General features: G+C 41.7%; 1 protein-coding gene across 1 annotated transcript; it reads right to left on the bottom strand.

The window, feature by feature from the left end:
- Positions 1–1706: 1706 nt before the first annotated feature.
- On the bottom strand, positions 1707–19101 carry ehd1a (EH-domain containing 1a). The gene is made up of 6 exons (XM_030396716.1): positions 18308–19101; positions 11273–11370; positions 5269–5510; positions 4463–4633; positions 3171–3335; positions 1707–2861 (listed from the first exon to the last, which is right to left on the bottom strand). Exons 1-6 carry the CDS (start codon positions 18694–18696, stop codon positions 2328–2330), a joined length of 1599 nt encoding a protein of 532 aa, XP_030252576.1. The 5' UTR covers positions 18697–19101; the 3' UTR covers positions 1707–2327.
- Positions 19102–21476: the final 2375 nt, after the last annotated feature.

Raw genomic sequence — 21476 nt, forward strand, 5'->3', positions numbered from 1 at the left:
TTCAGTTGTTTAGGAGAAACATTGTTTGGCGGGTTCGGAGGGTGAACTTTTCCATCTATCTTGATAAAGTGACAAAAAACAGAGGGATTTATTAGAGTTCCTAAGTGGATCATTACCTTAAAACTAATTCCCTGGTTTTCAAATTTTCTTTGCTCAAGGAACACCAAAGGGCATCCAAAATGTCAAGACACGCCTGTTTTCATATACCTGTAATACAGCTTACATAACACGTCACTCTGTACACATTTATTTGTGTTACTCAGACATTTTCATTTTCCTCTTTCCTGTGAAATTCTGGATCATTTTATCCCTTGAGGCCTCAAAAAGCCTTCAAATGAAACAATCCAAGACGGAAAACTTACTCCTGGTTACAACTCGCATCCACAATGAAGACATAACCTGTAGTAAAGGATCATAAATAGACTTTATTTTGAAGGTGTCAAAACTGAAAAAAGGTTTGGGAACAGCTGGTGACAGTGTTCACAGTGAGCAGCAGAGCCGAAGTGTAGCTGCAGCAGGAAAAAAAGACACGACCATGCATACCGAACACATTATCTGTAATAACTAATCAAGACACAAGAGAGCGCCTCTGGACTGCAACAGGGCTGAAATCTGCTGCCACTGTGGTGAGAAAAAAAAGAGAGACCAGCTGGTGAACATCACGTGTACCTGATGCTGACTGATAATCTGGTGAGTCAGTGAGCTGAATTTCAATCAGTGTGTGCTGAGCTGACGCATGACACTCGAGTCTAACGTGATAATGAAGACTTGTGCTCAGATTCAGGGCGACACGAAAAAAAAATGGAAACTGGAAAACTGGAAAAACCAGGTTTAGGTACGAGGCTGAGGGATGAAAAACCGTTTGGAAAAATGTAAACATACATGACCAAACATGAAGCGAAAGCTCCAGTGTGCAGATGTGTTTACATGATTCTTGGCTGTGCATCGATCACCTGGTTGCATGCAAGGTTCACATGGGAGAAGAATCACATAATTGCTACAAATTTACCATCAACTGTTGATGTGAATCTGATTTACATTTCAGTTTGTCACACCTACATCTCATTTGAATTATGCAAACAAACCTCGGAGCAGATTTTGTCAAGCTCAGGGTTGATAACAGTGTGAGGTGAAGCTGTTACCAGCAGCTAACTTCATCTCTAGTCTCTCCAATGTGTCTTTAATAAAGCTACAGCTTCCTGTCTTACTTTTTTATGATTTGTGCTCGTGTCACTGAGCCTGTGGTGAATTTCTAGCTTTGCAAATTGTCTCCATGTGTACTCGAAAATGTTCCAAAGAATGTCACAAGTGTCTGTCTCCGCCGCTGTTTTCAGTTTGCCCTCAGAAATATGCAGAGGCGACTTGTTTCAGGGGCAGAAGGCCTTATATGTATATGCTGCTGCAGTGCTGATAACGACCCTTTCTGTCCTGCAGAGGGCAGCAGACTGCATTGAAACTATGAGAATGAGGGCATTTTCAAAATAAAAGCGGATGACCTCAAGCTGACACAGTCCTTGATATGACCCTCAATGTCAGATGGCTGCATATTACAAGCATGCAACTCTGATTCATTTCAAATTTATGGGAGGGAATATAAATAACTTTATGTTTTGAATTGGCAACTCTTCCACGGAAACCTTCTTCAAACTCAATTCAGCGTCATGTATCATTGAAAGCGATTCCATAAAAACTCCACATAACCACGATTCAGGTGGTACAGTATTCCTTTTTATTTATCTGGCAAAATAATAAAAAGGGAAGCATTTGGAAAGAGTCAAAGTTAACAGTCAGGAAATACAAAAATATAGATAAAGCAATTCTAACAGCTGTTTAGATTTATTTCCTCTTTCTCTCTCCAAATGGGAAAAAAAAACTATATTTCTTTGGATCAACATATAATAATATGGACTGTATATTCATAAGACATCTTTTACACAGGATGCACGAACCCATGTTCAGTCCCATCATGCTACCTCCAACTACTCCTCAGTTCATGATCCAGTAGAGTCCTTTCATCAGTTTTCAAATCAGCCGCCCCCCCCCTCCCCCTCCCCCCATTTAATTATTTCTAATAGATTAACCCCTAATGCACATAGATGGACTTCCCCTGCCTTCCACCTCCCACCTCCCCCCGAACCCCTCCAGTCTCTCTCTGGTGAATAAGATCACAGCATCGCCTCCTCGTGGTGCGTCAGGAAGCCTGGAGACTTGCAGCTTTGATGGACGATGATGCTGTTGGTGCTTGTGGTTGGACTTCTTTCTGGAGAGTCCTGAACATGACGATAAGCGTTGACACTGCTGGTCTCCACAGGCTGCTCCGCCTTCGTCTAGTCCTCCGAGACCATTCCGCGTTTGGACGGGGGCACCAGGTGGTCGGGCAGCGTGGGCGGCAGCTCGTGGCCCTCCAGCTTCACCTTGATGAGGTGGTTGGCAAGGGCGAACTCCTCGTCATCCAGATAGCCATCGTGATCCACATCTGCTAGCTTCCAGATCTTTCCCAGGACCGTGTTGGGCAGCTTGGACTTCAGCATCTCCTTCTTGACAGCGTTGCCGGACACTTTGCCGTTGATGGGAGACAGAGTGTAGAAGATCTCATCGTATGAGGGCTTGTCGCGACCCACCACCCACTCCATCTCGTCAATGCCTTCGCTGGCGCCCTCTCCATAGCCGTGACCGAAGGGACCAGTCATGGTTCCCTCGAAGGCTCCTCCCTTGACAGACTGGCTGGGCATGGTGGCCTCTTCCTGGCGCACCATGGCCATGAGACGGGCGATGTCGTTGGCGAGCATGTCCTCCACTGCCTCCAGCAGCTTGGGCTTCAGTGCCTGGAACTTAGAGAAGTCCTGGCCATTCAGCAGCTCCTGAAGGGATGGGGGGTTGAGAGAAAACAGGAATCGGTGATAGAAATAGATCAGTCGTCAATGGCTACCAACAGGAGTAGCATACAAGAAGCAGGATTTCCTGACAAACCAGGAAAAATAAATCTCATCCCCGTCCTGTCCCATCCTGGAGGGCAAGGGCAGGAAAGAAGGGCAAAGATGTGAAGAGAGTAAAGGTTGAAAGGTCATTCTACTCTGAACTTTTGTTTCCAGGGATTTATATAACCAAGAAGTCAAACACAGTCTGATGTTTAGGGGGCTTGATGTACCTCCTTTCTCTCTTTAACTCACCTGCATCTTGGCGAGGTTGGGGAAGTCGCCAGGTGAGATCTGGTGCTCCTTCTCGATCTTATGGTAGATCTCTCCCAGGTTGGCTATCAGCTCCTTCTTCTTGGAGTCCTTTCCAAACACACTCGGCATTTCCTTTTTCAGAGAGCTTATGATGTAGGCTTGCACCTGGACACCAGAAAGGAAATGGGACACACTTTCAGTTATTATTGTACTCCGGTATTGTAATAACTATAACATTATTAGTTTAGAGATCTTCAGGGGCTTTCTGATGCTACCAGGAAAAATGTTCAGTCATTCTTCAGTCGAGAATTGTTTGGATGTTTGTGCTTCACTGTGTAGAGTGGTGTATGTGCAGAGTTTGACACTAGAAGTTACTACAAGCTTTAAATCTGAGTTTAAGGTGTTTGTACAATTGTGTGACATCACCACTATTTAAGAAGCCTTTCCGGGTCCCTCATGCAACTCCAGTATACATACAGAGAATGAGGACTTTTCTGGTATGAGAAACCAAACCAGACACAGAGATTTTTTAAAGCAGAGTATTTTTGTATGTCTAACATATCGAGAGGGTTTTTTAAAGTTAGGAAGTTACAGAAAATTTACATCGCAACTGAGTGGAAATAACAAATAATCCCTCTTCTCTTCTCGTAAGTGTTTCAAGGTCAGTGGTTTATCAAATTGCTAAAATCTTTGCTCACTTCTGTCTTTGGTTATTTAAGAAACTAACAATTTTTTTTATGTGCAATCCTGTTGAGCTGGAGGACATGGGGTAGTGGTCAGAGAATGAGGAAGAAAGAGAGTGAAAATAAGAGTAATGAGTAATAACATGAGTTGGTGCTTTTCGAGCAGCACAGCTCTATAGATGGCAATGTTGGTCTGTTGGTCGATCCACCCATTTGGACCTGATGGATACATCTTAACAGTCAGACGGATTGGTGGGAAACTTTGTTCAGATATTTGTGGTCTAAGAGGATGAAACCTACCAACTTATCTTCTATCACCGCCATTAAGTTCAACTTTGTGGTTATGAGTGAAACGTCATTTGTAGATTTGTAGATGACAGTATTTGTATAAGGCTAATCAGTGTATACCGATTACTATAAAATCAAATGTATAATGGTGTCTTTTTCGTTTATAATGCAAGGAGTCTGCTGAGGGTTCTATTGTGTGTACATTTACTAAAGAAACACCATTTTGCTGCGGTCAGCCAAGTTTTTTGTTCAAAGGACATTCGAGGACATTCAAACGTCCGACTTTGACTTGAACGTAGCATTAGTGTTGTTTCTACTGACCTTAGCGAGTCGAGCTCGTTTGATGAGGTCATTGAGTTTGCGTAGTGCTGCATTGCGCGGCAACGACTGGATGTCCAAGAAGAGGTCCTGCTCCTCTGCCTCAAACAACTTCCTGTTGTCTGGGACCAACAGGGGCTGGGCCCAGAATGACCCGATGTACACGCGCACCACCTGGAATAAAGTTGGCACAAGTTAATCTTCACTGTACATAAGGTTAGACTTTACTGCCCACACCCACATGAGAGAGATTCTTTCACAGGTCACATTCATGACACTGCAATGTGGCTGCACACAAAAAAACACATCTTAAACCTTAAAATAGATTCACAGGATGTGTGACAATGTAATAAAGGACTGTGCGGTTGACAGTGACACAACAATAAAACTTTTTAAATGTATCAGTTCTTTGTTTCACATCCTATGGTGAGGCTTCACAATATAGTGCACTCACAGTCAATGAATAATTCTCTACATGATCCAAAGGTTTCTCTCAGTTTATGAATATGGCCCCGGATCAAACATTAACTAAACAGTCAAGGAAACATCATAAGACAAGGCGGGTCACACGGTATCAGGTTATAAGTTTTGAGACAGATGGTTTAAGAACTTCCCTTTCATTATCATCTTGGAGTACATATTGGAGTTTTTACACATCTTTTGTTACAAAGATGAACTGAGAAGGTCAGCTCAATGATGTTAAAACCTGTCCAGATCTACCTCAGACTGAATCGGATTGAAATTTTGTCCATTTAATTACGTGCGTTGAATCCACAGAAGCACATATGTGAAAAACAAGTGCTTTTTACCTCAGGCGTGTTAATGATTTTTCCCAAAGACCACATCAGCGCTCCGTAGACCCTCATCAGCTGCTGAGTGCTGATCTGGTCTGCCTTGTTCAGCACCACGCGCATTTTGTCCTCATGGTTCTTCAGAGCTCGGATCACCTCGGAGAACTCGTCCGAGATATCGAGCTTGTGGGCGTCGAACAGGAGGATGATGCGGTCCACGCGCTCTGCGAACCACTCCAGCACAGCGGCGAAATCGTAACCTGGAGAGAGAAAAGCAGATGGGCTGATTAAAGATGAGAGCTGCACACACACTGCTGTGTCCATTAATGACTTGCTCTGTTGCTGCCCTGTTAGTGACTGAACAGTCGATTCACTTGATTTTTTCCTCAGTCTGAAATGACTAACACAAGCTCGAAAGAACATTAAACCTTGCATGTATTTTGGCTGGATAACTGTCTAACATTTGTTGCTAAATGACCGTTACACAATGTGGGTGAGAACAGGAAGTATGTAGATTTAGCATGCAATGTTTTGTCAATACTCTCTTTGTTGTCTAAATATTGAATTTGACAGTTGCTCTGAGTGTATTTTGAAGCCAGCACTGACATTAATATTTTGGAGCTTGATAGTAGCCGTTTTAATATAAACCAACAATCTTGATCTCTTAGATCCGTTTTTCAAAGAATGACCAAGACACATTTGAAGTTGGACTTCATACAGTTGAGAAAACTGTACTTGTGACGTGCTCTCAAAGCTAGTTTTGCATTTCTGAGCTACAACTTCTTGCAATTATCGGTGGATATACATCCATAGGATATATTCACAGTAGGCCAATATTGTCGTTTGATAACCTGGAGCCTAATTTTATGATTTGTACTTGAACTTACTTGACCTTCCTGACTGTGTGCTTATGTTTGATTCTTAAAAGACAATGAGCATAAAAAACTTTCCCTAAGCAGGTTTTAAGAATCCTATTTATAACTGAGGAACCTGTGAACTTTGACTCTCAAACCAACTTAAAATGACTTGTCATTTCCTCTTATAATCATTCTGCCTGTTCAGGAATAGCCATGGAACCCAAAAGAGAAACTCAAACTTTTTGGAAGACAAGATCACAGCGATGATAGAGGAAATTGAAGCCAGGCAACACATATTATTCAGTGGTGTCAGTCGTGGGTTGACAATCAAAGCCAAACACGAAGCTTGGGAGTGTGTCGCTGCTGCACATTTTTTCACAAAACTCATGTAAAGTTTGCCAAAGCCTTGACGCACATGCATCCCAATCTGTTAGCCCCCCCCGCAAGCAGCTGGTAAATCACTTAAGTCATGTTTAGACTTTCATTAGAGATAAGATCATTTCTATATCAGAGCACGGTTCTATAAATAACTACTCGTACGTGGTTTTCTACTGAAGTCATACTTAAAATCTAAACTGATTGTAAGTCTCTTTTATGAATAAGGTCCCTGGATTAATAATCTATTTTATTTCTTTGAGTTTTGAAGGGATCTTGCTGGTTTGCAATCCTGTTCAATGTGTGACAATCAAATTATGTGTATATCTGAATTTTAAAGATCAGACATGAATCCCTTCACAGTACGTTATCTCAAGTTTCTTGAAGCGATAACTCCACCTTTGCATGTTTTAATTCTTGTATGGGTTACTGCACAATGTTCACTGATACCTCGTGCCTAAACTCCAGCAGTTCAGCTCTGGAAAAGATCATTTGTCAATATAGTCTCATAGTGTTGAACATAATGGAGTCCTTATATGAAACCCTGTTGGTTTATTAATCAGCTGAGTCAGATTCAATCCAGAACAGAAGTGCTTCAGGCCTTGTCCAGACGTACACGGGCATCTCTTAAAATGAAGCTTGTTTGTGTTTTGGTCACACGTTAACAGCGTTTTATTTCACTGAAAATTGAGCTTTAGGAAAACACATTCCGAAAACTCGGCATAAACTAAGATTTTTGGAAATGATGACACAGACACACACATTTGCTTAAAATGACGTAACTGGGCCTTTTCAGTGTATGTAGCACACATTGAAAGAATGGTTTATATTGTGTATATTCAGAAAGACAGGAACAAGCATTTTATTTCTTAAACAGTGCTAAAATGCTCGTTGGGACGGATATTGTTTTTTTCTTAGACCAAAAATACCTGTAAGTGTAAGTGTGGACTAGACCGTTGTTTATTTGAACTGTTCCAGTCCATGTCAATATCATTTGTGATGAAGAGCTCTTATTGTGAAGAGCCTCACAGTTTGCATAAGGAGGGTGATAAATTCCTACTCAGATCAGACAAGAACCACAAACAACATAAATAGGTACGATAGTTTCCACATTCATGTCAGTATGGAGGCATATCGCACATTTTGCATTACTATTGTACTTACAAACACACACAGAGCACACTGGTCTGGAGAAATACAAGAGTTCAACCCACCAAAGAGCTTGATGGCTTCAAAAAGTCAATAAACTGTATTGAAGCAGGTTTAATTGTGCGTTCTCTATTCATATTGATCGAATAATGTTTAGATAAGAGCTTTTCGAGAGTCAGGGCTTTCTCCCCGGGTTACATATTAACTAGCTTTACTGAGACAGCAGGAGTGGAGTCTGAAGGTAAAGTTCGGGCCCTTTTGAAAAAGCCTGACAGCGTGTTGAAAATGACCTCCATCAGGGACTGTTTTCAGAAATGTGCCCTATAAACAACAAGCCTGCCAGAAATGACAGATAAAAAGGAAGCAAGAGAGAAAACATTTGAGACAGACTGTAAAGACGAGGGTTGATATAAAAAAAAAAAAAGCATCTGCTGGAGTTCAGACACTCACTGTTTTTTGTTATTTGAGAATCAAGAGGACTAACACAGATTACATAAAACTGGCCTTTTTCTCTCTGAGCCTCGAGGAGCTGGGGAGGAAGTGAGGAAGAGAGAATTATGGTTTTGATTAGGGTCTGTGGATCATCTGATCAGAGAAGAATGTAGTTGCTCTAAACGCTCATCTCGGCCATCGCACAATCAGCGCCAGATCTGCTGCACATGCATTCCAACATGGCCGGCTTTTGTCTGTGTCTGAGCACATGTATACAAAAGAGAGACAGTCGGTAGATGGAGAGCGACACTAAATGCGACGGTGATATAGATAGACGATGGAGGAGATGGACATAAGAGGGAAAAGGGAAAAAGAAAGGGAGAGAAAGACGGGGGGGGCGTTAAAAGTGAAAGTAAAAGAAAAACATGAATGTAATTAGAGATGGACAAAAAGGGTGCATGAAGGAAAACACCCTCAGCTGAAAGGAGTTTTTGTCCGTTTGCGTTCAAGTCGTCATTTGAAAGCAGGGAGGGATAAAGGGGGAAATTTTAAGTCTGAGATCCCTGTGGGAGGACCCAGAGGACATTTGCTCATTCTTTCTTTAGTCTATTTTAACGCACACGTCAGGGAATCAGACAGAGAGACAGCTGCTCAAGCTTAGACTTACTTATAGCACATAGCATCAACAACTGCTATATCTCTACCATGTTCATCGACGTGCAGTGATACACCCACTCACTTGCTCATGACAGATTTAGAAAGGCCTCAGAAGGCCTCAAAATCATCTGCCAATCATTGACAGGGAAGTGGGAGGACCAGACTGCACAGTTATTTTTCTGGACATATAAGAAAACACATTTTCATTCAAGTCCCCTGGATAATCCTGGAATATTCTTTGTTGGGATTTAGATGAGATCTTCACCGCTCTCATGTCTGTACAGTAAATATGAAGCTACAGCTATGACCTGATTAGCTTAGCCTAGCTTGAAGACTGAAGACAGGGGGAAACTAATTAGTACACTATTTTACGGGCAAAATCTTGCTGGTTTAATATGCACAAAAACCTATGTGTAAAAGGAAATTGGTGCTGCAGTTAAAATAAGTAGATGTCAAACCTTGTGATACACTGCTACAGGGCTATGTTATGGCCACATGTTGTTGAAGTTTCAACAAAGCTTTTTTTTCCGTCAGCAAAATCTGCTGAATGTCATTGAACATTCAACATTCATGTCCGGTCATCGGCAGTGATTGTGGGAAATACGCCAACTAGTTCTGCAAATTCAGTTTCATTATAGTTTTCATCACTTCATGGTCCATAAAGGAAGAAGCACTGAGCCAAACTTGCTGACTCAATCAAAAATATATCCACTATCAGAGTATTATGCAATGAAAAAGGGTAGCGTCCATGCAAGGCCAACTATATTTCATTGTTTCTGAATGTAAAGCTCCTTTAGACCCGCAGCAGTACAGACAGCACTAGTATGCAGAGCACCCACGCGCATGCACGCACTCACTCACTCACTCACTCACACACACACGTGCGCACACATGCCCGTCACACTTCAGCAGCACAATCCAATCGGTCCTGTTTATATATGCCACAGTCAGTACAGTACGTCTGGGTAGTACAGTATTGTGTTTATACAGAAACAGTTACTATGATAACGTGTGTGTGAGAGTGCGTGTGAGCTTGACATAGAGTGTGTCTTTGACAGTAAGACTGTATAAGTATGTATGTACAGAAACAAAACTGTCTGAGGTATGAGGCATCAGATTTCCTCTGCACCCCCTTTCTGTCGACAGGTTCACTTCCACATGAACCCTTTCTTTTCTCACACACACACACACACACACACACACACACACACACACACACACACACACACACACACACACTTACTTTTGGTTTCTTATCAGATGCCACTTATTTACACTTCCATGTTTACAGTCGCATCTTTGGCCTTTTCAGTGTCCCTGGCAACCATCTTTACTGCGTCTTCTTCTCCTATGGCTTCTTATTAAAACAGCAACTAACGAATACTTCAATTATCTATGAAAGGTGCAAAGTGCCTTTAAAAACTTACTGGGTAAAGATATGTCTTCAAATAGCCTACTTGGTGCATAAAAAGTAAAAAAAAAAAAAAGCTGTCTTAAATGATCAAATAATGATCAAAATAGGCTGACATTTAAGCTCTACGTCATATTTTTCATACTGCTCTGTCTCGTGGGAAATCAGTCTCCATAATAAAGAGCAGATTAACTGACTGTGTACGAGCTCTCTGTCCAACACTAGCGGCAGTGGGCGGGGTGGGGTGGGGGGGCAGTCTTGGGAAACTGTCTGCTATGTTTGCCATTTTACTCCACATCCTTTCTCTAGAGTACACAGAAACTCTACTGCATGTATGTGCGCTTCCTCTTAAAAGGGGCTCAAGTCAGGTAGGAAAAGCAGAAGCTGCATTCAGCTCCACTGTTACCTTCTGCTCTGCATTCTGTCACATCATCAAAAGTAAAACTGCGGATGTGGCAATTCACAAGTGACCCTGCAGGTCACAGAACTGTGTGGCGAAATAGATGAAATTATGAATTGATTTATCTCCACAGTACATAGGGAAATGACTCAGATATAAAGTGATGAATGAGGGCACACAGCTACATAGCGGAAACATTTTTGAACCCTTTTAATATAAACCTTGCTACATGCTGAACTGAAAACAGTAGTAAAAAACAAAAAGAGGAAAGGATGTGAAAGAAGATGGTGCGGCAGGAAACCAAGGTACAGAGACAAAAAATGAAATTGAAGTGCTTGGTGCCTTCTCTTTGCTACTTTCAAGCTGTGAAGGCCTCCAATAGATTTACATGACCTGTTTGGTTAAGGCTGACCTGAGGGCGTTAAGCGTTAAATACAGGTTTGACAACGCTATGAGCCAGACTGCTGGAGTTGACTTTGCAGAGCACAAGCCAAACAGAAATACCAGAGTGAGACTTAAGGACAGGAAGAGCATGTAGGTTGTTTAAGCATGTTTCCTTTTTTTATATGAACATGTGATTTCCTGTGGGTTTATTTTGCATGCACGCAAGGCACTCTGTTTTGTAGTATTTTCACAGGTTTTGAGCAGACTGGGTGTGGTTCTGTTAAACAGCAGTAGTACTAGTGAGTAGATGAGTGAACAAGTGCTTAGAAAAAATGGAGGTGTTTATGTCAGACAGACCTCTGCTTATCCTCTGTTTCTCCCCAGACAGGATTCCAGGAGTATCGATGATACTGATGCTCTCCAGGACAGGGTTAGGCATCTGGGCACACATGAACCTGAATGAGAGAAGAGACAGTACAGAGGACAGGGAGGGAGAAACAGAAAGTAAAAGAGAAAGAGAGAGAGGGTAGAGAGGGTAGAGAGTGTAGCGGGTAGGGGCAGAGAGGGAGGGTGAGAAATACCAGTCGGGTGAGTGTTTATACATAAGCTTGGCATTAAACAGACATTATTTTGGAGGTTTGCAGTATCAACCTTCACGCTCTCAGGCACTAACATTAGCAAAACACCCTTGCTGGGAAAGATACACAACTGAAACAAAAAGCAGCAGTGGGAGGAAAGGACTAATGTGGGTTTCACGAAGTCCGTGCAATGACAAATTGTTCATGTTGATATAATTAGTTGATAATAGCAGGTAACATTTAAAATAATAATGCCACACAGCACGTCAGTAGGGCTGTTCTGATACCTATACCAGTATTTGCAGAGCCTCAAAAACTGCACACAATGCTGGATATTCCATTGATGTATAAGAAGTCTATGCACTGATATGATACCACTCAATTTATTTATTAGAAAGAGGAGCCAGCTACTTACCAGTAGTCCTGTACAACTGTAAGCAACTTAACTGATGTTTTTGCTCCACAAGCAGCCAAAATCCATAAATGACAACTGACACAAGTTTGTTTTTTTTGGCATTGGATCATTATTCTTTATCAGCTGAAATACAAAGTTCAGGTATCCCAAACATAAGGAGAGAAGAGAACGGTATTGGTACATCTCTAGGTGTCATTATTGATTTATTTGACTATTCATTTTGGTAAGTCACATTGTGGTTACAGTTCTTGCGGAGTACAACAGCAAATTTGAAAAAGTAGTATTAAGCATTTTGTAACTCATTGGCCAAGTTGCATTGTGGGTGATGTAGGCACCAGGTTTTGAAAAGCAGACCACTGTTGGACTCAATTTAAAAACAAATGATCAGAATCGATACAGTAGAACAGGAGATAACATCTTTCATATTCCATACTTTCTTCTTCCTTTTTCAAAACCTACGTTCTTACGTTACCCAGAATGCAATTTAGCCACTCAGTGTCAACATTAGAGGCAGATTACTTGCAGCTTTCTTTTGGAGCCACAAAAGGCTTTATACAATTTTTTTTAATTTGCTGTGGTACTCACCAAGACCTGTAAACACACTTTGATTTTAAAATTGGTGGAATTACCCTTTAAGTTGACTCTTAAAATTGCTTGTACTGTTAGACTAAGAGTTAATAAATGTAAGATATTCAGTTTAATATCACAAGAGACATCTAAAATCCACGTCATATTAAAACTGGAATGTTTTTGCTTGAAAATGACTTAAATTAACTTATTGATTAATTGGTTCAGCTTTAATTGACAGGTGTGTACTACTAACAGTGCAGGACTACATGCTCATAGTCAGGTTTATGTGTGTGTGGGGTGGGGTGGGTTTCTTGTTGGAGGTCCCTATTGATGTAAGAATGTAAGGGAAACACTTGGACAATACATTAAAAGTAATGAACTGCAGGCCTGAGTCATGCCCAACGCAACATAATTCAGTACACAATGGCCTCTTTGAAGCTGGGACACTGGTGTTTAAACTTTAAAAGGGGAACGCTCGGGGCGCCGTTAAGCTCAGTTGGTAGAGCGCCTGTCCCATGTGCCGAGGCTCTGCAGCGGACCTGGGGTCGACTCCCGACCCGGATCCCTTTGCTGCGTGTAACTCCCCCTCTCTCACCCTGTTTCCTGTCATATCTTCAGCTGTACTATCAATAAAGCCATAAAAGGCCAAAAAAATACTTAAAAAAAAAAAAAAAAAAAGGGAACGCTGCTCTCAAGACACAAACACACACTTTCACACAAACACAGACAGATATACACACAGTATAAAGCGGGAGAGGATGAGTGGTTTTGCATAAACCCACGGCGTCCCACTCAGGACAAAGAAGGGGATTGTTAAGAAAGCCCACAGCTCAGAGTACTACTTCTCGCTCTGCTGCCCTTTTCACTCAATCTGAACCGATACTCCCAACATGAGCTCAGAGGCACCGGGTCATAAGACTGGGAGAACCGTGCTTTTACATTCCTGCTGCAACCACACTGAGGGCGCGCGCGCGCACACACACACACACACACACACACACACACACACACACACACACACACACACACACACACACACACACACACACACACACACACACACACACACACACACACACACACACACACACACACCAAACCCTAACAGAGATCCCATACCTCACGCAGGGAGGAAAAAGGAAAAATTCAAGGACAATGAACAAGTCAAAGAAATATGAGAGAAGGGAGATCCTCTGAATAGTATAACATTACAGTAACAGTGACTGCCAACGATAACAAACATGCAGATCTTTCCACTCCCTCTCATAGATGATGGCGTATGATATCCTGTTGGAATTTTGGCAAAAGGTTTTCCATTGAACTATCTACCCCTACATTTTCCACATAGAGCTTGTAGGAAAAAATGCTCTGATGGCCTCAAGCAGGAATTCATAGAAACAGAAGACCCTACCAGGCACAGGGGCCCCACGAGCCCTGAACTGAGATCCTTAGCTGTCCACTTATGTCTCAACAAAGTGAGAAACCCATCCTGGCTGTGAGACCTAGGTTAATATTCCACGTCAGACCCCGATGTGATTGGGGGTCAGGCTCCACCTCCTGACCCATGACCTCCCCTCACATAATAACCTCAACTTCCTGCAGAGAAGAGGAAACAGGGTGGCTGTCGCTAGCACTGGAGATGTGGACAGGGAAGTCACAACTGTGTCACTTTTCCACGTTTCCTTCCTCTAAAATCTTCCCATGTGAAAATTAATAAATTATCTATATCCGATATATTTCCATCAAAACCATGCCTCGTCAAGTGTATTTGTTTGTGAGCTCTGAAAGGATGCACATGTGTCAACCACTATCTCTATAAAGTGCAGAGTCAGTGTCCTGAAATAACAGGCCATGAGCAGGACAGGACGAAGCTGGACAGTGTGGGCCCGGGTGGGCCTGTGCGGAACATAAGCTTTGCTGACTAATGGTTTTACTGACTAATGGCTTACAGAGAGCAGAAAACACACCGAGGCCCTCTGACTGCAATGGTATTTTAACTAGAAGGAAGCAAGAGCTAAAAGAAATAGGCAGGTTTATCTTGAGGTGGAAGAATGTCACTTTTCAAGGAGATAAGTGGTTTAGACCTTCTGAAACCAGCCTTGGCAAAAAGAAATTAGGCTGAATGGCTCATGGCTGATAATCAGCTTTTTGTGTTTATTGCTTTTTGTGTTTCTGATGTCCGATTGCCACTCAGATAAACTAGAATTGTTCCAATACCAGTATTGGAAATGTTGCCAATACTGCTAAAAATGCATTTATCAATATCGGCTAGTCGTGAGTCTACGCACCGATCCGATACCACATAATTTAGATCCAGTTTCCTTTCTCTATCTTAAGTTACCACTCAATGTCCTGCCCACAACACCAACTGATTGCTAATTGAGTGAGTACAATTTCATGCAGATCTGGATTGTAATATTTTCCAATAGGGGAGTCTTTTTTTCAGCCACTTTACCGTACACAAATAGGGATAGAGACCCCTTCAAGTAACGCCAATATACAGCTGAGATAATGGGGATTCAGAGATATATTAACAGTTTTTCTAAACAGATACAATAGATTTGAAGTGGATCCAGATCTGTGGGAGAAGAGACGAGGCTACTCTCAGCAGATGAACGTTTTGCAAATGTTTTAAATCTTATATCCAATGAGATCTGCTAAAATTATGATTAAGAAGTTATGGATGGTTTGAAATTTACACTGATAAAGGGCATTCTAGTTTGATATTAAATTAGGCTTGATTGAAATATTGGGAACTATTGGGCCTTTGTGGATGTATTTACTCTACTGAGTGCCATTCTAGTTTTAATGCAAATGTATTTCAGTACCAAAAAGCAGTCATTGGTCTCTGTGATTACTAATAATTTGCATCGGCCCGGAAAGAAACAAATTGGTCGATCCTAACAGAAATAATGGAAAAATTGTGAAAGTTAGCATGCTAGTAGACTACACAAAAGCAGAGTGCAAACTGTATGTGTATGCATCAGATGATTTCTGTTTACTCTTCTCATAAATAACTGATTACATTGAGGGCAAGTCCTCTCTGAGGCTGGTAGTTAAAGGCTAATCTACAGGTAGAATGACTATGGTTAAAGAGCGACACAGTGGAGCTGCCATCAAGCTGAACAAGGCGTTGTGTGCTCCCCTGATATTGTATTTTCTCCTCCTCCTTTAAATCAGGTATTTAACTATCTGATCCTCGCTATCTCCAACCTGCTTTCATGAGCAAAAACACATTCAACCAACAGCCGAGGGCCAATCCAAATACTTTTGGCCTCCTGAGGGGAAAATGGAAAACTGGCCCCATCTGAGCCAAAAACAGCCTGCTTCCAAATGCTTGTCTGGATCTGGTTCTTGACGGAAGTTTTATCTACAGTAGGCCCGCTGGAGGCAGTGTGCCATCACAACTGATTAAATATGTACTGGGTTGACACAAACACAAAGCTGTTCAAACAGATTGTGCACCTGCTTTTCTCATCCACACATTTTCTGCTATGTACGATCATGTGAGCCAAAGTGTGACCCCTCCAACCTGAATATGCTCCTAGGACAAGGATGCAGACTGAATTCAAAGAGAACCACAGGTCCCAAGATACCACAGGATTGTGTCCAACAGTTTGACAAATTATGCTACTACGGACAATAGCTTTTGTTTATCCACAATCTTATCTGGTTTCCCCTCAAGCCTGTAATAAACTCCAGAGGGGTGAATCGTGGCCTATGAAGTCAAACACTTCCATCCCCCTTCAAGTATTATCTAAACCGCACGACTTCTTCTTCCTCAGTTTGACCGATGCCGTTTGGCAGACGCTTGCACTCATTCAAGATAAGGCAGCACTCCACATAATTAAAGGAAGGGACCTCACTCGAAAATATGGGCAATAGGCCTAACTGTGTGTCAACTTGCAACATATGGCCAGACAACCCACTTGATAATCTCAAGCTAATAACAGATTAAGACAAACACTCTCCACAAGTTAATTTGTGTGTTCTTTGTCCATCTGTTTGGCTGGCTATCCCTCTGCAGGGTGACACCACACGGCCACTGCGGAAAGAGGAGATATTCCCACATCCTCTGCAGGAAGTGACACGATCAGCGATTGGATATTACTCATCTGATGTCATCACAACAGCACGGTTTAAGATGTTCTAGCTTTCACCAAGCAACGTCACACTGGCTCTGACTCATAGCACCTTGCTTGTGCAGTCTCACCTTGCACTCATTATTTGAGAGAAGCTAATTTCATAATCTCAATGATTCACTTGTAGAACCACAGCAACACAGGTACCCCTAGTATACCAATGACACCAATGTAAGGAAGATAAAATTCTGATAGATATATCAGCGGATTTTCTCATGGAAACAGAATATATGCATAAACACACATTTTGTTTTGCAATAATCCCTCAAATGCAGTTATCCGACACAAATGCAGGCAGGATATTTACAGTTCACCAATATACTTTATTGTCCTAAATGACAGTAAACCTCACTGGATATTCAGTAGTTATAAAGCCTCTTTTTCTACATTATGTCCTGGGGGGAATTTCTTTTCTTCATATTGGTGTTTATCAGACAATATACTTGCAGTATTTGAAATAGGATAGGCCCATATCAGCTTATATTATCATCTGACAAAGTTATCAGTCGGGCTCTTGACACTGGCAGTCTTCTCACTGTCCTTCTCCGATCTCTCTTGGTTTAAAGGCACATCACCAACCAAGCTTTCCCTCTATACCGTTTCACTTTCTCTTCTGCTCTTATTTAGCTGTTGGTGTAATTGCCAGGGGTTTCCCCCCCACACCTGAGCAAGACTTTAGTTCTGACTCACTAGAGGGTTTTTTTCCATGAGAACATTTTGACATCAGGCTGAATTACAGACTTTAGGTGTCAGTCTGAGTGATTCATAAAACTTAAAGAAGTGCAGTGGGAATTTCCGCAGAACGTCTGGATCATCAGGCATGTGGATCAGACTCCAATGAGCTGAATCATGTCTTGACACTAACTATAACCTTGGTGAAACAACTGCTGACTCAATGAAACAATACTACAGGAAGAGACACAGTCACACAAAAACCTTTAACCCTTTGTGATAAGATTTCACCAGGCCTACGCACAAGTAGTGAATAAGGGAGTTGGCTCGTCGGCTTTTACTTATGAAGTAACACTTATATGACCAGGAGGTACAAAACTTATGGCACCTACATCCGAGGACAGGACAAGGTCAGCATGTTGCCTAGCAACATCACCTACAACTATTTCTATACTCAAGGGGCCACTCTTTGACACTGGGACAAAACGATCAGTCACCAGTGACCCTGCCGGTCAGTATTGGTAAGAAGTGTCTGATGAAGGGCAAGGTGCAATACTAATTGGTAGGTTGTGGCCCAAAGTGAAAGAACTTCGCACTCAGTGGAGTAGGGTGTCGGAAAGCACCTTTCCTGTCCTTTGATTTGGCATAAACTATTGACACTTAACATCCGCATTCTCTCAGGATGATGAGAGAGGGAAAACTCTCTCACACGCTCACTTGAATCCGACACTGCTGGGAGCACTGTGCAACAGCACACCTTGAAAAGAGAATGGTAACAAGTAAAGACTTGTATGCAGGGCATTTAAAGCACAGGTGATGTGTTGTTATGACACGTCTCCTCACAACCAGCTGTATTTCCAAATGATATATTTCAAGAGTATATTGATATTAATTCCACTCACACATTAATGAATAAACCGAGGGGTTTAGACCCTATAATCCTAGTGCATTACATAGTTCACATTGCTCAGTTTAAGCTCTTGGATGTGGTCTGAGGACTTGGCAGTGGCTTTACCTGTTGAGGAACGCGTTGCCAAAGGCGTTGAGTTTACGGAAGGGCTTCTTGGGGTCGACAACCAGAGCATTACCCGGCACCACCCCCTCCTGTTCACCGTGCATCACGGCGATGAAAGAGTCCGTGGTCGGCTCGGGGCCAATCCGCATACCGGGGAAGTCCTGTTCCATGAGGTGCCGGATGAAAGTAGTCTTCCCGGTGGAGTACTGACCCACCAGGAGGAGCATGGGCTTGTTGTCGAAGTCGGCATCTTCGAGGGCAGGAGAGTGGAAGTCGTGGAATCGATACGTGTCCTCCAGCGGGAACAGTTTGGTCCGGTAAAGCCGCCGTAGCCCCTCCGACACGTTCTGGAACAGCTCCGGGTCCTTCTTCATGTTTTTTCTGAACATAGTTGCTGATTTTTGCCCTTAGTTGACACGACTGTGTCGGCCTCCCCTTTGTGCAATTAGCTGGTTTAGTGGTGTGGCTCTCTCACACCGTCCACAGAGTAGCTGCCTGCTGGAATGAAGCAACGGCTGGGCGAGGTCTTGGGAAGTTTTTTGTCCCCACCCTCCTCTTTCGCTAGCTAGCCACACACTACGAGTCAGTCATGCAGGGAGGACTCCCTCTCCAGCTGACGTGGGCAAACCTAAAACGGCCAGCCAGAGTCCACCACAAACACTGAGTTCTAGATAATCTAGATATCGTCTGATACTACGCAGCTTTGACTGTGAACCCGTTAAAACTCCTCTTCGCAGTTGGCTAACTCGTTTAGCAGCCGGCTGTCAGTTGGTGAAACCACCAAAGAAGGCTAGTATACGGATACCGGAAACGTTCGACATTTTTCACAATAAAAGTACGAACGCTGCCAGGTAGTCGTGACAGACACGTTTATGATCCTAATTTTAAAGAATCCACAATTTCTCAGTCTATCTTTATTTGCAATGTCCTTCACGTAAAAATTACGATGATGTCACATTAATACTCAATTCACACTAGGGGTCGACTGATGTGTTTTTTTCTGGGCCAATACCAATTATTATAAATCTAGAGGTTGATAACTTAATATTTGGAGGCGATAAACATTTACAGGAAAATAAAAAATCGTAATATTAAACCAGTGATTGATTGTAACTATAATTTACTCAATTACTGTACTTATGTACAATATCTTGGAACTTTGCTTCGGCCGACCAATATGGCTTTTTCAGGGCCAACACCAAATGTTAGAAATCAAGGAGACCGAAAATCGATATTTGGGACCGATATTTATTTGTAGTAAAAATTAATCTTTTTGTTTCAAAACTCCTTGTACAATTTACTCAAGTACTCTTCTCAAGTAACATTTTTAAGGGTACTTTACTTGAGTATTTCCATTTTGCGCTCCTTTATGCATCCTCTCCACTACATGTATTTCACACATTTAGTTTCTTTCTACTTTGCAGAATCAGATTATTTGATTGTTTATCAGGCTTTTAATTGTGACGTGTAAGATATCGTTAAGGGCGGGACATTGTGTTAGAGGATGTTGCATCAGTGCCACAATAGCACATTTTTAAATGGGTTTGTTTTATCAGCAAATTGACAGACAAATTAGAGATATCTGCCCCGATAATGGGCCAGGGCCAATAATCGGTCTAGCCATACTGAATACTTTCACTTTATTTCATTTATTTGATATTTGATAAGCAAATTCAGATCATTTAGTCTACCCCTAACCAGTCTACCCCTATTTTACACAGTAATATTGTATATTTTCTAGCCACAGTGTTTCAGTTTTTGAGCCTCAAAATATAAACAGTTCTATTTTATGAGTATTAATAAGAGAATACACACATGAATTGACCTTTTATTATAATAACATAAATAATCATAAACCGATCTTCCATCCAGGACCAAACATCCTTTCACAGGTATACTTTCCCACACTGTAGTAGAAAATACTATTTCACTCCTGTCTTTTTTATGGTGCTTTATTTCAGTATGGCAGCGTTGAATGTTTAATTTGTTAGGTTTCTATGTGATATACTTACTATATCTTGCCGTCTGGAAACTCTTTGGAAAACTCAAAGCATCCATTCAAGTCACTGCAACTTCCAGTAACATTTTACTATTACCAGAAATGATGCTTCAGTGTGCAAATGTGGTTTCAGTTTTAATGTCATTCGGCTGTATCTAATTGCACACAGATATGGTCATAATGACACGTTTCCTTTTGCTTTCTGTTGCCTCTGTATGTAATGTTAGAATTGTCTTTTATTAATACATTCATTCATTCATTCATTCTTTCATTCATTCATGCTCTTAACATTGAAGAGAACAGAGAACAGAAAAAGGTCATTTGTCCATCGGGGCGTAGTATGCAATCATTTCAATATTGAATTTGTTAAATACTTTTCTGATATTACATATGTTGATATACGATTGAAAAATACAGTTTCATAGGTTTTATTTGCTTTTTTTAAATTTTAGTTTTCACTTGCCTCCAAATCTAATGTTAAGTTGGGCCTATAGGTCATGACATTTGAATAAAACGTAGCCATTCATTTGCTTATTCAATAAAACTTACAATATATGAAAAGTGGATGTCTATTAATACTGCTGTAGTTTGGATTATTGATAGCTACTGCGGATGAAACATGCGTAAATCTCTCTCCCACACTAAAACGATATGATGTCGACCTAAGGTGTCCCTCAGTGTCATCTTTGTGTTCTCTCCGCACAAACAGCTCAATAAAAACACACTAAACAGCTATTAAGGGATCAGCTTCCTTTTATTTGAAAGAACAGCCTGCGTAGAAATAAGCATAAAAACAGCACAGAATGAAAACACAACAAATAGAAGTTGTTTACTGTACACAGGATCTTTTGACTGTCAGATGTGCGAACTGTCCCAGCAGCTTTTTCGACGACAAGAGGTGTCCCTCCATAGATAACAGCAGCTCCACTGGAAGCCAGAGTCTTTCCATATGGAGATGCTGTTACAGCTGGTGAGACCCACAAGAAACAGCACAGCTGACAGCACGTGGAGACTCTGAGAACGTGGAGGTGGAATTCATTTCAGCAGTTGTCTGCTGACTTGAACCATTCGGTGATGCAAATAGACAGCAGTTTCTTTAAGTGTTTGACAATATTTATTAGGCGTGATTGTAAAAAAGCATTTTCCCTTTTGTGATTTTGCTCATTTGAC

Source organism: Sparus aurata, chromosome 18, assembly GCF_900880675.1.
Source record: "Sparus aurata chromosome 18, fSpaAur1.1, whole genome shotgun sequence".
NCBI lineage: Eukaryota > Metazoa > Chordata > Actinopteri > Spariformes > Sparidae > Sparus > Sparus aurata.